This window comes from Globicephala melas, chromosome 1, assembly GCF_963455315.2.
Source record: "Globicephala melas chromosome 1, mGloMel1.2, whole genome shotgun sequence".
Lineage (NCBI taxonomy): Eukaryota > Metazoa > Chordata > Mammalia > Artiodactyla > Delphinidae > Globicephala > Globicephala melas.
In genome coordinates, this window is record NC_083314.1 from 134,689,982 (window position 1) to 134,703,562 (window position 13,581).

Here is a 13,581-nt window from a genome sequence, read left to right on the forward strand (position 1 = left end):
GTACCATCTCTGAAGAGAGTTTGGGGGGATGGTGCTGTGGGATCTTTAGTTGTTGATACTTAAAGGTGATCCCTTTATATAAAGAGAAATTACCTTTAAATGCTATACTTAATTTTCTTTGTGATTTTTTAAAAATTATGTAATGAGATAATTTTGATGAACTAATATTCTATAGATGCCTAAAAATTTTGGTTGCTTTAACAGTACTAATTAAAAACATGTTTGCATTGGAAAGTCTGGATTTCTTTAAGAATATAGCATGCCACATGTAATATTTCTTTCCTTTCCAACTGCTTTCTATTATATGCTTAGGGTTTAGACCGCTCCAATTCCTGGGTTAACACTGGTGGTCCAAAAGCTGCCCCATGGGGATCCAACCCCAGTCCAAGTGCAGAATCAACACAGGTGGTGTTTATATTAGAGGTTTCTTTATTCGCTGCTGATGTTTCCCTTTAGAACATTACTTTTTAGTATATACTATGATTTCAGTGGCTTGCTTTTTAATAATTAAAAAGTGTGTATTTTTGTTTACTTAGCACATTTTCCAACTGCTATGCATGAATACCACCAATTGCACCAGTAATACTCTCCTTTCCTATTTCCTGTCTCCTTCTCCTTCCCTCCTATACACCCCATTGATGTTTCAGTGCCTGCTGCTTATGCAATTGATGGCTTTGATAACAGTTTCTACTTTTGGGGTAGTGCATCTTTAGTAGGAATTTAAAAATTTTTTGTGTGGAAAAAACCTGACAGTTTTCCATTCGCTTTTGGTTTAAAGTGTAGCTATTGTATCATTGTCATTTAGCATTTACTATCTTGTCATTTTCTTCATAATCACTGACTAGAAATATTGGTAATAAACTGAAATTAAATATGAACAGTATATGATCCCCATGCTGTAAGATTAAGTGCCAGAAGCAAAAATCTGTTTTAAACTGTACTGTGTTGCAAAGTATGAAATTTGTTGTAACTTATTTGTACTAGGTTTTGCTTACTTAAGTCTAATTGCTTGATAGCTAATACTGCATGATTCCTCAAAATATACTTCTCATCTGTGTATTGGCTTTGGAGGACAATGCTCTCGTTCTTCAAGAAAAATTTTAATTGCAAATTTATTATAAATGATTTATATTTAATATAGTATATGGCTAACCTGAATCGTAATTTTTGATGATAATGAAACATGAAAGTAATGATTCTAAACTTTTAATTTTTTAATTAAATATAAAATTCTTGATTTCTCTTTTTGGTCCAAGACCAGTGAGAAGTATGTTTTTACTTTTTACATTTTCTTACTAGATACATGCATGTGTATAGATCACACAGATAAAAGTTTCATTCTTTGCAGCACTCTGGATTTATATAATCATTAAAATACTTATCTTTTAAAGATAAAATAAATAGAGGCCATTTTGATACTTCTAATGCACTGTCATTAAAACAACTTAAAATAGTGAAAATGGGATGAGCAATAAAACAGATGGCTGTTAAAATGACAGTAAAGCTCTATGTAAAAAATTGTATATAATCCTTGAACTGCATAGTCATCCACAGCAGACTTTAATGGTATCTCGTCATTCATTCATCTTCACTCCATAGGCTATGGATCGAAGTTGTAATCGTATGTCTTCGCACACAGAGACGTCAAGTTTCTTACAAACATTAACGGGACGCTTACCAACTAAAAAGGTAGATTCATATGAAGATAGTCCATGTAGGGGGAAAATAATTCCAACAATTACGTAGATGTAAGGATTCTTTACATAACCAGTATGAGACGTTACAAAAATTGCACTGTTTTAAAAAATACATTTGAGCAAGCATTGCTTGTTTGATGTCTTTTTGGGCATACCTCTCCATTGCAAGCTCTTTAACATTATTATAATGTTTATATCTTTGCAGATGACTGTTTTTAGAGTTTAGTGCATTAAATTTGATCATTAAATTTTAGTACCAAAAAGATTGTATCAACTCTTAATTCTGTTTCTGTAACTGCTTCTGTTTTGTGTTTTAAATCTCCAGGGAAAGGAAGATGAGTTAGAAAAATTATCACTCTTAGTAAGATATGTTGATTTGCTTCCCTTATGCACAGTTTTGTTAGTCCTTTTTCATATTAATATACACTATTGTGCAAATGCTTTGTATGCATATCCATTATAAAGCAGGACATTTCTGCTATTTTAATAAAAAGACTTTAAATACCTGAAAACTTGAAAATTAATGGCTGATATCAAAGTTTAAATTTTTAAAGGTATTTCCTAAATTGTACCAGCAAAGTTCATGAATGTATTTGCATATGCTGAAATATGTATGTAAGGCACAAGCCAGATTTTATTTGTAACTGTGAGTTTTCGGTCTAGTTTCTTTTTGCACGTACAATTTAGGAGGCTGTTTCCCACCTGTCGTTTTAAAATTACATTTTACTCCAAGATAACATGTAATTTTTTCAGCTATTCAACATGCCACTGTCTTATGTGTATAAATAGCCGTTTCGTTAATGGGTGTCCTCACTGCATCATTGAATGGTTCACATGCCTTATTTTGCTTATTCTCATTATATCTTCATTTGTACTTGCATTATTTGGTTTGTGTTACCAGCAGACCTGACACTGATAATAACTTTGGATTTACTTCTGGATAGCTATTTCATGAGGAGCTGGCTTTGCAGTGGGTTGTTTGCAGTGGCAGCGTTCGGGAATCAGCTTTGCAACAAGCCTGGTTCTTTTTTGAGTTAATGGTGAGCAAACTAAACACATTCTTTGTTTTTCTTGTTAAACAATTTTGTGTTAGCTCATGATTTTATCCTAGAATCTTTTCCTATTGCCCATCTTATGGTTTTACATGTGCCTCCAAGACAAAATTACCTTTGCTACATCTCTAAATAAACACTGTGGACAGTCAGCACAATTTAGATGGAGTTATAAGCTAATTTAAACTGTATTTTTAGGGATAGTTGCAGAAGCTAACTATCTTTTTAAAGGAAACCTGTGATACATTCTTTCTTAGTCTGAACATGCTAGTGTATAACGGCAGTACTACTGATTTCATACCAGATAAAAAGAGCTTTATAGATACCTACTGATTTTATGGTTAGAAAGCTCTTAGGGAAATGCCAGTCACAGCCAATGAAAAACAACAACACTTTCTACTTAATTCAGTAAAGGATATTAAAACAAATAAATGAATTAATATTTTAATAAGTATCTATACACACACAACATAAACACATATATACACAACAGCAATATACATTTATTAAGTACGTACAGTATGGTAGCACAGCCCTATGGGCTAGGGATTACCAAGGCACAGAGAGATTAGGTAACTTGTTTAAGTACACATAGCTTGTATACAGCAGAGCTGTGATTCAAACTTAGGCATTCTGGCATTAGGGACCTTCCTCTCTAGCTTTAGAAAGCTGAAATCACTGAAACTTTTTCTTCCAAAAACATGTAAAATAATAAATAAGAAACAAAGGAAAGCAAAACAACAAAAAAGAGACAGAAAAAAGAAAAGAAACAATGGAAGTTTCTAGAGTATGCCATAGAATCATTCTTAGCATTGAATGTTACTTATGTTGAAGATTAGAAAACATTTCTTCTGCAAGTTAAAACTACAATGAGGTATCGCCTTGCACCAGTCAGAATGGCCATCATTAAAAAGCCTACAAATAATAATTGCTGGAAAGTATGTGGAGAAAAGGAAACCGTTCTACACTGTTGGTGGGAATGTAAATTGGTGTAGCCACTATGGAGTATAGTATGGAGGTTCCTTAAAAAACTAAAAATAGAGCTACCATATGATCCATCAATCCCACTCCGGGGCATATATCTGGAGAAAACTCTTAATTCAAAAAGTTACATGCACCCCAGTGTCATAGCAGCACTATTTACAATATCCGAGACATGGAAGCAGCTTAAATATCCATTGAGAGATGAATGGATAAAGAAGATGTGGAATACATATACATTGGAATACTATACAGCCATAAAAAAGAATGAAATAGTGCCATTTGCAGCAACATAGTTGCACCTAGAGATTATCCTACTAAGTGAAGTAAGCCAGAAAGAGAAAAGTTAAATACCGTATGATGTCACTTATATGTGTAATCCAAAATATGATACAAACGAACTTGTTTACAAAACAGAAACAGACTCAGACATAGAAAACAAACTTACAGTTACCAAAGGGGAAAGGGGGTGGGAGAGGGATAAATTAGGACTTTGGGATTAGCAGATACAAACTACTGTATATAAAATAAACAACAAGGCCGCACTGTATAGCACAGGGAACTGTATTCAATATGCTATAATAAACCATAATGGAAAAGAATATGAAAAAGAATATATATATATAACTGAATCACTTTGCTGTAATCAGAAACTAACACAACATTGTAAATCAACTATACTTCAGTAAAAGATTTTAAAAAAGATGTTTTGTCTAGAGATTTGCTAATCTACAAAAAAAATAAATCAGGGACCATATGTAAATGGTAGGCAACTCATTTTTTTCCCCTAGGGAATAAACACCAAATTGTAATTCATGTGCTTTTAATATAAGATCAAATGACTTTTTAAAAATAGTCTTACATGTATGTTCAGATTTCTTAAACATGAAATAGTTTGACTTGTCTCTGTTATTTACCAACTGTAAAACCTTGTCATTAATTTCCCTGAATTAAAAATTTTTAGTACCGTTAACACATTGTTGTGATATAAGAATCCATGTCTAAAAGTATTTGGTAAATTGAAACCACTTTAATTTTTACCTAACATTTTATTCTTAATATCTAGTCATCAATATTTAATGTACACCCACCATATGCCACGAGATGCTAGGTGCTAAAGATTCTACATACAGTCAAGATTTCTAACCTCTCAGAGCTAACAGTTGGGGGGACATGGAATGGCAGAATTGTTAAGTCTTGGAAAGATTTAATTTAAAATAATTTTAAAGGATGAAATTTTTTTCTGTTGACATACCCATAATTTGTTTCCCAATGATAGCCAGGATAATGTCATGAAGCTGATACAGAGATTGAGTTGTATTGTGTTTGATATTTCTCTAGCGCATACAAAATATTGTAGGGAACTTTTTCAAAATATTTGATGAGTTAAAAGTATTTTATCTATCTGTTAAATTACATGGTATGTTGACAAAAATAGCCCTAATGTTTAGAATCTCTGTAACTGTTCATTACATCCATAAGAAATTAAACGAATGGCTTATTTCTTTTTTCAGGTAAAGAGCATGGTGCACCATTTATACTTTAATGATAAACTTGATGCACCAAGGAAAAGTCGTTTTCCAGAACGTTTCATGGATGACATTGCTGCTCTTGTCAGCACAATTGCTAGTGATATAGTTTCACGATTTCAGAAGGTAACGGTAACTTACTTTTTAAACTAAATCTGTGTTTCAAGCACACGTTAAACTATATTTGTTTTTCTTTTAATTGTTTCCCAGGACACAGAAATGGTTGAGAGACTCAACACAAGCCTTGCATTCTTTCTCAATGATCTGTTGTCTGTTATGGACAGAGGATTTGTCTTTAGCCTTATAAAGACCTGCTATAAACAGGTAATGCCTAATTAGTAATAATTAGTAATCAAATAATTTAAATGCTGCGTTTGCTCTTTTAGGGCTGGAGCTAAGAGATTTTTCAAGAACACATTTATATAATGATGTTTTTAAAAAGTGGCATATTTTTATTAGTAAGGGAAAGATAAATTACATTTATTAGGACACAGGACTGTGGCAAGCTGCTGTCAGTACAGCTGGCTTTTCATTGAGTTATACTGGCCCACTTATGACTTTTAGATTCTCATTCAGAAGTAGACCATCAAGTCAGGAGTCTAAATGTAAAGCAGCCCCAAGGTGCCATGCGAGAGTAGCATTTTTACTGAATGAACAGCTAACCCAACCTTTTCTGTCTTAAGTGATTTTTAAAGCAGTTGCATTTTGCTGTGTATTTCTCATGATGAAGCCCTAGACATTGTAGAGTTTAGAAGCATGAGTAGATGTTTACCCAAGTCACAAATATTATTATCTAGCTTTTTCTAAACTAAAAGTATCCTAGAAGTTTTCTACAAACAGCTGGTTTTGTTTTAAATTTTTTATCAAATGATTAATGAAACCTGGCTTTTAGAAAACATTAGTTATCCATCCTGATAGACCATTTGGGTACTGAGCTGTATAATCATCCTAGAATTACCTTTTAAGGGAGCTTTAAAAATGTACAGATCTCTGTGCCCCATCCCAGCATTTCTGAGGAGTTTGAACCCTGGTGGTGGGGGTGGGAATGTGGGAAACAGTGCTTATAACGTACTCCCTGCTGGTCCACAGGTTAGTTTTCGGGACCTACTGGTTAAAAATGCTATTTGGCAGTCTAATACTTAGAATTTTGAAGCTCTGTTCTATTGGATGCCAATATTGTATGTTTCTTTTAATAGAGAAGTTAAAACTATGTGTGGGCACTGATCTATTTGCAAGTATTTGCAACACTATGTATTATTTTTACTTTTTCACTGATACTTCATGTATTATTGCTCCCAAAACCTGTCCTGTCTTTATTCTTCAAGCACTGGCCTCCTATATTTGCCAAACATTAAACTAGACTCTAGGGATGCTAAAACTATTCACATAAGTCAGTCTATATATGTTTCCTCAAGTAGCTAATGGGTGTAGTTTGGGAAAATAGATAATTATAAATATAGGTTAACACAAGGTGCTGTAAAAAGAATGGATAATTTATTTTAGGAAGTTATTTTGGTGGTATACTTTTTCTTCATAAAGTGTATCTTTGAGAAGTGGAAATATTAATGCTGTATTGGAAATATAAGAATGTGGCTTTAAGAATGCACCTAGTCAGTGGATTTATACAGTAAGTCTTGTAGTTCCAAATTTTTTATTTTAGGAGTAACTTTGGAAAAAGCCGATACTGTTATTTAAACCACAAAATTCAAAACTGCTCACTGAGTACTGTTCTTTAATTCTTCTTTTTGGTTGAATTTGTTTTATTTATTTATTTTTAAAATCTTTATTGGAGTATAACTGCTTTACAATGGTGTGTTAGTTTCTGCTTTATAACAAAGTGAATCAATTATACATATACATATGTTCCCATATCTCTTCCCTCTTGAGTCTCCCTCCCTCCCACCCTGCCTATCCCACCCCTCTAGGTGGTCACAAAGCACCGAGTTGATCTCCCTGTGCTATGCAGCTGCTTCCCACTAGCTATCTATTTTACGTTTGGTAGTGTATGGTAGTGTCCACGCCACTCTCTGGCTTTGTCACAGCTTACCCTTCCCCCTCCCCATATCCTCAAGTCCATTCTATAGTAGGTCTGTGTCTTTATTCCTGTCTTACCCCTAGGTTCTTCATGACATTTTAATTTTTTTCTTATTCCATATATATGTGTTAGCATACGGTATTTGTCTTTCTCCTTCTGACTTCACTCTGTATGACAGACTCTAGGTCCATCCACCTCACTACAAATAACTCAATTTCGTTTCTTTTTATGTCTGAGTAATATTCCATTGTATATATGTGCCACATCTTCTTTATCCATTCATCCGATGATGGACACAAGTTGTTTCCATCTCCGGGCTATTGTAAATAGAGCTGCAATGAACATTTTGGTACATGACTCTTTTTGAATTATGGTTTTCTCAGGGTATATGCCCAGTAGTGGGATTGCTGGGTCATATGGTAGTTCTATTTGTAGTTTTTTAAGGAACCTCCATACCGTTCTTCATAGTGGCTGAACCAATTCACATTCCCACCAGCAGTGCAAGAGTGTTCCCTTTTCTCCACACCCTCTCCAGCATTTATTGTTTCTAGATTTTTTGATGATGGCCATTCTGACTGGTGTGAGATGATATCTCATTGTAGTTTTGATTTGCATTTCTCTAATGATTAATGATGTTGAGCATTCTTTCACGTGTTTGTTGGCAGTCTGTATATCTTCTTTGGAGAAATGTCTATTTAGTTCTTCTGCCCATTTTTGGATTGGGTTGCTTGTTTTTTTGTTATTGAGCTGCATGAGCTGCTTATAAATTTTGGAGATGAATCCTTTGTCAGTTGCTTCATTTGGAAATATTTTCTCCCATTCTGAGGGTTGTCTTTTGGTCTTGTTTATGGTTTCCTTTGCTGTGCAAAAGTTTTGAAGTTTCATTAAGTCCCATTTGTTTATTTTTGTTTTTATTTCCATTTCTCTAGGAGGTGGGTCAAAAAGGATCTTGCTGTGATTTATATCGTAGAGTGTTCTGCCTATGTTTTCCTCTAAGAGTTTGATAGTTTCTGGCCTTACGTTTAGGTCTTTAATCCATTTTGAGCTTATTTTTGTGTATGGTGTTAGGGAGTGATCTAATCTCATGCTTTTACATGTACCTGTCCAGTTTTCCCAGCACCACTTACTGAAGAGGCTGTCCTTTCTCCACTGTACATTCCTGCCTCCTTTATCAAAGATAAGGTGACCATATGTGCGTGGGTTTATCTCTGGGCTTTCTATCCTGTTCCATTGATCTTTCTGTTTTTGTGCCAGTACCATACTGTCTTGATTACTGTAACTTTGTAGTATAGTCTGAAGTCAGGGAGCCTGATTCCTCCAGCTCCTTTTTTCGTTCTCAAGATTGCTTTGGCTATTAGGGGTCTTTTGTGTTTCCATACAAATTGTGAAATTTTTTGTTCTAGTTCTGTGAAAAATGCCAGTGGTAGTTTGATAGGGATTGCACTGAATCTGTAGATTGCTTTGGGTAGTAGAGTCATTTTCACAATGTTGATTCTTCCAATCCAAGAACATGGTATATCTCTCCATCTCTTTGTATCATCTTTAATTTCTTTCATCAGTGTCTTACAGCTTTCTGCATACAGGTCTTTTGTCTCCTTAGGTAGGTTTATTCCTAGATACTTTATTCTTTTTGCTGCAATGGTAAATGGGAGTGTTTTCTTGATTTCACTTTCAGATTTTTCATCATTAGTGTATAGGAATGCCAGAGATTTCTGTGCATTAATTTTGTATCCTGCTACTTTACCAGATTCATTGATTAGCTCTTGTAGTTTTCTGGTAGCATGTTTAGGTTCTCTATGTATAGAATCATGTCATCTGCAAACAGTGACAGCTTTACTTCTTCTTTTCCAATTTGGATTCCTATAATTTCCTTTTCTTGATTGCTGTGGCTGAAACTTCCAAAACTATGTTGAATAAGAGTGCTGAGAGTGGGCAACCTTGTCTTTTTCCTGATCTTAGTGGAAATGCTTTCAGTTTTTCACCAATGAGGACAATGTTGGCTGTGCGTTTGTCATATATGACCTTGATTATGTTGAGGAAAGTTCCCTCTATGCCTACTTTCTGCAGGGTTTTTATCATAAATAGATGTTAAATTTTGTCAAAAGCTTTTTCTGCATCTATTGAGATGACCGTATGGTTTTTCTCCTTCAGTTTGTTAACATGGTATATCACATTGATTGATTTGCGTATATTGAAGAATCCTTGCATTCCTGGATAAACCCCACTTGATCATGGTGTATGATCCGTTTAATGTGTTGTTGTATTCTGTTTGCTAGTATTATGTTGAGGATTTTTGCATCTGTGTTCATCAGTGATATTGGCCTGTAGTTTTCTTTCTTTGTGACGTCTTTGTCTGGTTTTGGTATCAGGGTGATGGTGGCCTCGTAGAATGAGTTTGGGAGTGTTCCTCCCTCTGCTATATTTCGAAAGAGTTTGAGAAGGATAGGCGTTAGCTCTTCTCTAAATGTTGGATAGAATTTGCCTGTGAAGGCATCTGGTCCTGGGCTTTTGTTTGTTGGAAGATTTTTAATCACAGTTTCAATTTCAGGGCTTGTGATTGGTCTGTTCATATTTTCTATTTCTTCCTGATTTAGTCTTGGCAGGTTGTGCATTTCTAAGAATTTGTCCATTTCTTCCAGGTTGTCCATTTTATTGGCATAGAGTTGTTTGTAGTAATCTCTCATGATCTTTTGTATTTCTGCAGAGTCAGTTGTTACTTCTCCTTTTTAATTTCTAATTCTATTGATCTGAGTCTTCTCCCTTTTCTTCTTGATGAGTCTGGCTAATGGTTTATCAATTTTGTTTATCTTCTCAAAGAACCAGCTTTTAGTTTTATTGATCTTTGCTATCGTTTCCTTCATTTCTTTTTCATTTATTTCTGATCTGATTTTTATGATTTATTTCCTTCTGCTAACTTTGAGGTATTTTTGTTCTTCTTTCTCTATTTGCTTTAGGTGCAAGGTTAGGTTTTTTATTCGAGATGTTTCCTGTTTCTTAAGGTAGGATTGTATTGCTATAAACTTCCCTCTTAGAACTGCTATTGCTGCATCCCATAGGTTTTGGGTCGTCGTGTCTCCATTGTCATTTGTTTCTAGGTATTTTTTGATTTCCTCTTTGATTTCCTCAGTGACCACTTTTTTATTAAGTAGTGTATTGTTTAGCCTCCATGTGTTTGTATATTTTACAGATCTTTTCCTGTAATTGCTATCTAGTCGCATAGCGTTGTGGTCGGAAAAGATACTTGACACAGTTTCAATTTTCTTAAATTTATCAGGGCTTGATTTGTGACCCAAGATATGATGTATCCTGGAGAATGTTCCATGAGCACTTGAGAAAAATGTGTATTCTGTTGTTTTTGGATGGAATGTCCTATAAATATCAATTAAGTCCATCTTGTTTAATGTATCATTTAAAGCTTGTGTTTCCTTATTTATTTTCATTTTGGATGATCTGTCCATGGGTGAAAGTGGGGTGTTAAAGTCCCCTACTATGATTGTGTTACTGTCGATTTCCCCTTTTATGACTGTTAGTATTTGCCTTATGTGTTGAGGTGCTCCTATGTTGGGTGCATAAATATTTACAATTGTTATATCATCTTCTTGGATCGATCCCTTGATCATTATGTAGTGTCCTTCCTTGTCTCTTCTAATAGTCTTTACTTTAAAGTCTGTTTCATCTGATATGAGAATTGCTACTCCAGCTTTCTTTTGATTTCCATTTGCATGGAATATCTTTTTCCATCCCCTCACTTTCAGTCTGTATGTGTACCTAGGTCTGAAGTGGGTCTCTTGTAGACAGCATATATATGGGTCTTGTTTTTGTATCCATTCAGCCAGTCTGTGTCCTTTGGTCAGAGCATTTAGTCCATTTACATTTAAGGTAATTATCGATATGTATATTCCTATTCCCAGTTTCTTAATTGTTTTGGGTTTGTTATTGTACGTCTTTTCCTTCTTTTGTGTTTCTTGCCTAGAGAAGATCCTTTAGCGTTTGTTGTAAAGCTGGTTTGGTGGTGCTGAACTCTCTCAGCTTTTGCTTGTCTGTAAAGGTTTTAATTTCTCCATCAAATCTGAATGAGATCCTTGCTGGGTAGAGTAATCTTGGTTGTAGGTTTTTCTCCTTCATTACTTTAAATATGTCCTGCCAGTCCCTTCTGGCTTGCAGAGTTTCTGCTGAAAGATCAGCTGTTAAGCTGATGGGGATTCCCTTGTGTGTTACTTGTTGTTTTTCCCTTGCTACTTTTAATATGTTTTCTTTGTATTTAATTTTTGACACTTTGATTAATATGTGTCTTGGCATGTTCTCCTTGGATTTATCCTGTATCGAAGTCTCTGTGCTTCCTGGACTTGATTAACTATTTCCTCTTCCATATTAGGGAAGTTTTCAACTATAATCTCTTCAAATATTTTCTCACTTTCTTTTTCTCTTCTTCTTCTGGAACCCCTATAATTCGAATATTGGTGCGTTTAACATTGTCCCAGAGGTATCTGAGACTGTCCTCAGTTCTTTTCATTCTTTTTTCTTTATTCTGCTCTGCAGTAGTTATTTCCACTATTTTATCTTCCAGGTCACTTATCCATTCTTTTGCCTCAGTTATTCTGCTATTGATCCCTTCTAGAGTATTTTTAATGTCATTTATTGTGTTGTTCATCATTGCTTGTTTCATCTTTAGTTCTTCTAGGTCCTTGTTAAATGTTTCTTGCCTTTTCTCTATTTCCAAGATTTTGGATCATCTTTACTATCATTATTCTGAATTCTTTTTCAGGTAGTCTGCCTATTTCCTCTTCATTTGTTAGGTCTGGTGGGTTTTTATCTTGCTCCTTCATCTACTGTATGTTTTTCTGTCTTTTCATTTTGCTTATCTTACTGTGTTTGGGGTCTCCTTTTTGCAGGCTGAAGGTTCGTAGTTCCCATTGTTTTTGGTTTCTGTTCCCAGTGGCTAAAGTTGGTTCCGTGGCTTGTGTAGGCTTCCTGGTGGAGGGGATTATTGCCTGTGTTCTGGTGGATGAGGCTGGATCTTGTCTTTCTGGTGGGCAGGTCCACGTCTGGTGGTGTGTTTTGTGGTGTCTGTGGACTTCTTATGATTTTAGGCAGCCTCTCTGCTAATGGGTGGGGTTGTGTTCCTGTCTTGCTAGTTGTTTGGCATAGGGTGTTTAGCCCTGTAGCTTGTTAGTTGTTGAGTGAAGCTGGGTGTTGGTGTTGAGATGGAGATCTCTAGGAGATTTTCGCCATTTGATATTACATGGAGCTGGGAGGTCTCTTGTGGTCCAGTGTCCTGAAGTTGACTCTCTCACCTCAGAGGCACAGCACTGACTCCTGGCTGCAGCACCAACAGCCTTTCATCCACACGGCTCAGAATAAAAGTGAGAAAAAGTAGAAAGAAAGAAAGAAGGAAGGAAGGATGGGGATAAAAGAAAATAAAATAAAGAAAGATAAAATAAAGTTATCAAAATAAAAAATAGTTATTAAGAAAAAAAATTTTTTTAAAGTAAAACAAAAACAAAACGGACTGGTAGAACCCTGTAACAAATGGTGAAAGCAAAGCTATACAGACAAAATCTCACACAGAAGCATACACATACACACTTACAAAAAGAGGAAAAGGAAGAAATCATAAATCTTGCTCCCAAAGTCCACCTCCTCAATTTGGGATGATTGGTTGTCTATTCAGGTATTCCACAGATGCAGGGCACATCACGTTGATTGTGGAGATTTAACCCGCTCGCTGCTCCTGAGGCTGCTTGGAGACATTTCCCTTTCTCTTTGTTCCCACAGCTCTGGGGGCTCAGCTTTGGATTTGGCCCCGCTTCTGCGTGTAGGTCGCTGGAGGACGTCTGTTCTTTGCTCAGACAGGACGGAGTTAAAGGAGCCGCTGGGGGCTTTGGCTCACTCAGGCCGGGGGGTGGGAGGGGCACGGAGTGCGGGGCGAGCCTGTGGCTGCAGAGGCTGGCATGACATTGCACCAGCCTGTGGCGCGCCGTGCGTTCTCCCGGGGAAGTTGTCCCTGGATCCCGGGACCCTGGCAGTGGCGGGCTGCACAGGCTCCCCAGAAGGGGGGTGTGGATAGTGACCTGTGCTCGCACACAGGCTTCTTGGTGGCGGCAGCAGCAGCCTTAGTGTCTCATTCCCGTCTCTGGGGTGCGCGCTTTCAGCCGCAGCTCGCGCCCGTCTCTGGAGCTCCTTTAAGCAGCGCTCTTAATCCTCTCTCCTCGCGCACCAGGAAACAAAGAGGGAAGAAAAAGTCTCTTGCCTCTTCGGCAGGTCCAGACTTTTCCCCGGACTCCCTC

The 13,581-nt window shown here is 36.2% G+C and overlaps 1 protein-coding gene across 10 annotated transcripts in view; it reads left to right on the forward strand.

Annotated features, from left to right (window-relative positions):
• The window catches only part of DOCK7 (dedicator of cytokinesis 7), a 211,794-nt gene that overhangs the window by 123,997 nt on the left and 74,216 nt on the right, over window positions 1-13,581 (forward strand). For 3 of the 10 annotated variants that reach the window (XM_060304849.1, XM_060304856.1, XM_060304861.1), the window contains exons 23-28: window positions 313-405; window positions 1,600-1,689; window positions 2,023-2,058; window positions 2,642-2,737; window positions 5,245-5,385; window positions 5,470-5,583. In XM_060304849.1, the coding sequence (XP_060160832.1) occupies window positions 313-405; window positions 1,600-1,689; window positions 2,023-2,058; window positions 2,642-2,737; window positions 5,245-5,385; window positions 5,470-5,583 (570 nt within the window). Of the gene's footprint in view, window positions 1-312; window positions 406-1,599; window positions 1,690-2,022; window positions 2,097-2,641; window positions 2,738-5,244; window positions 5,386-5,469; window positions 5,584-13,581 lie in introns of those variants that run through there. The other 7 variants (XM_060304865.1, XM_030865794.2, XM_060304888.1 and 4 more) reach the window with 5 other exon arrangements.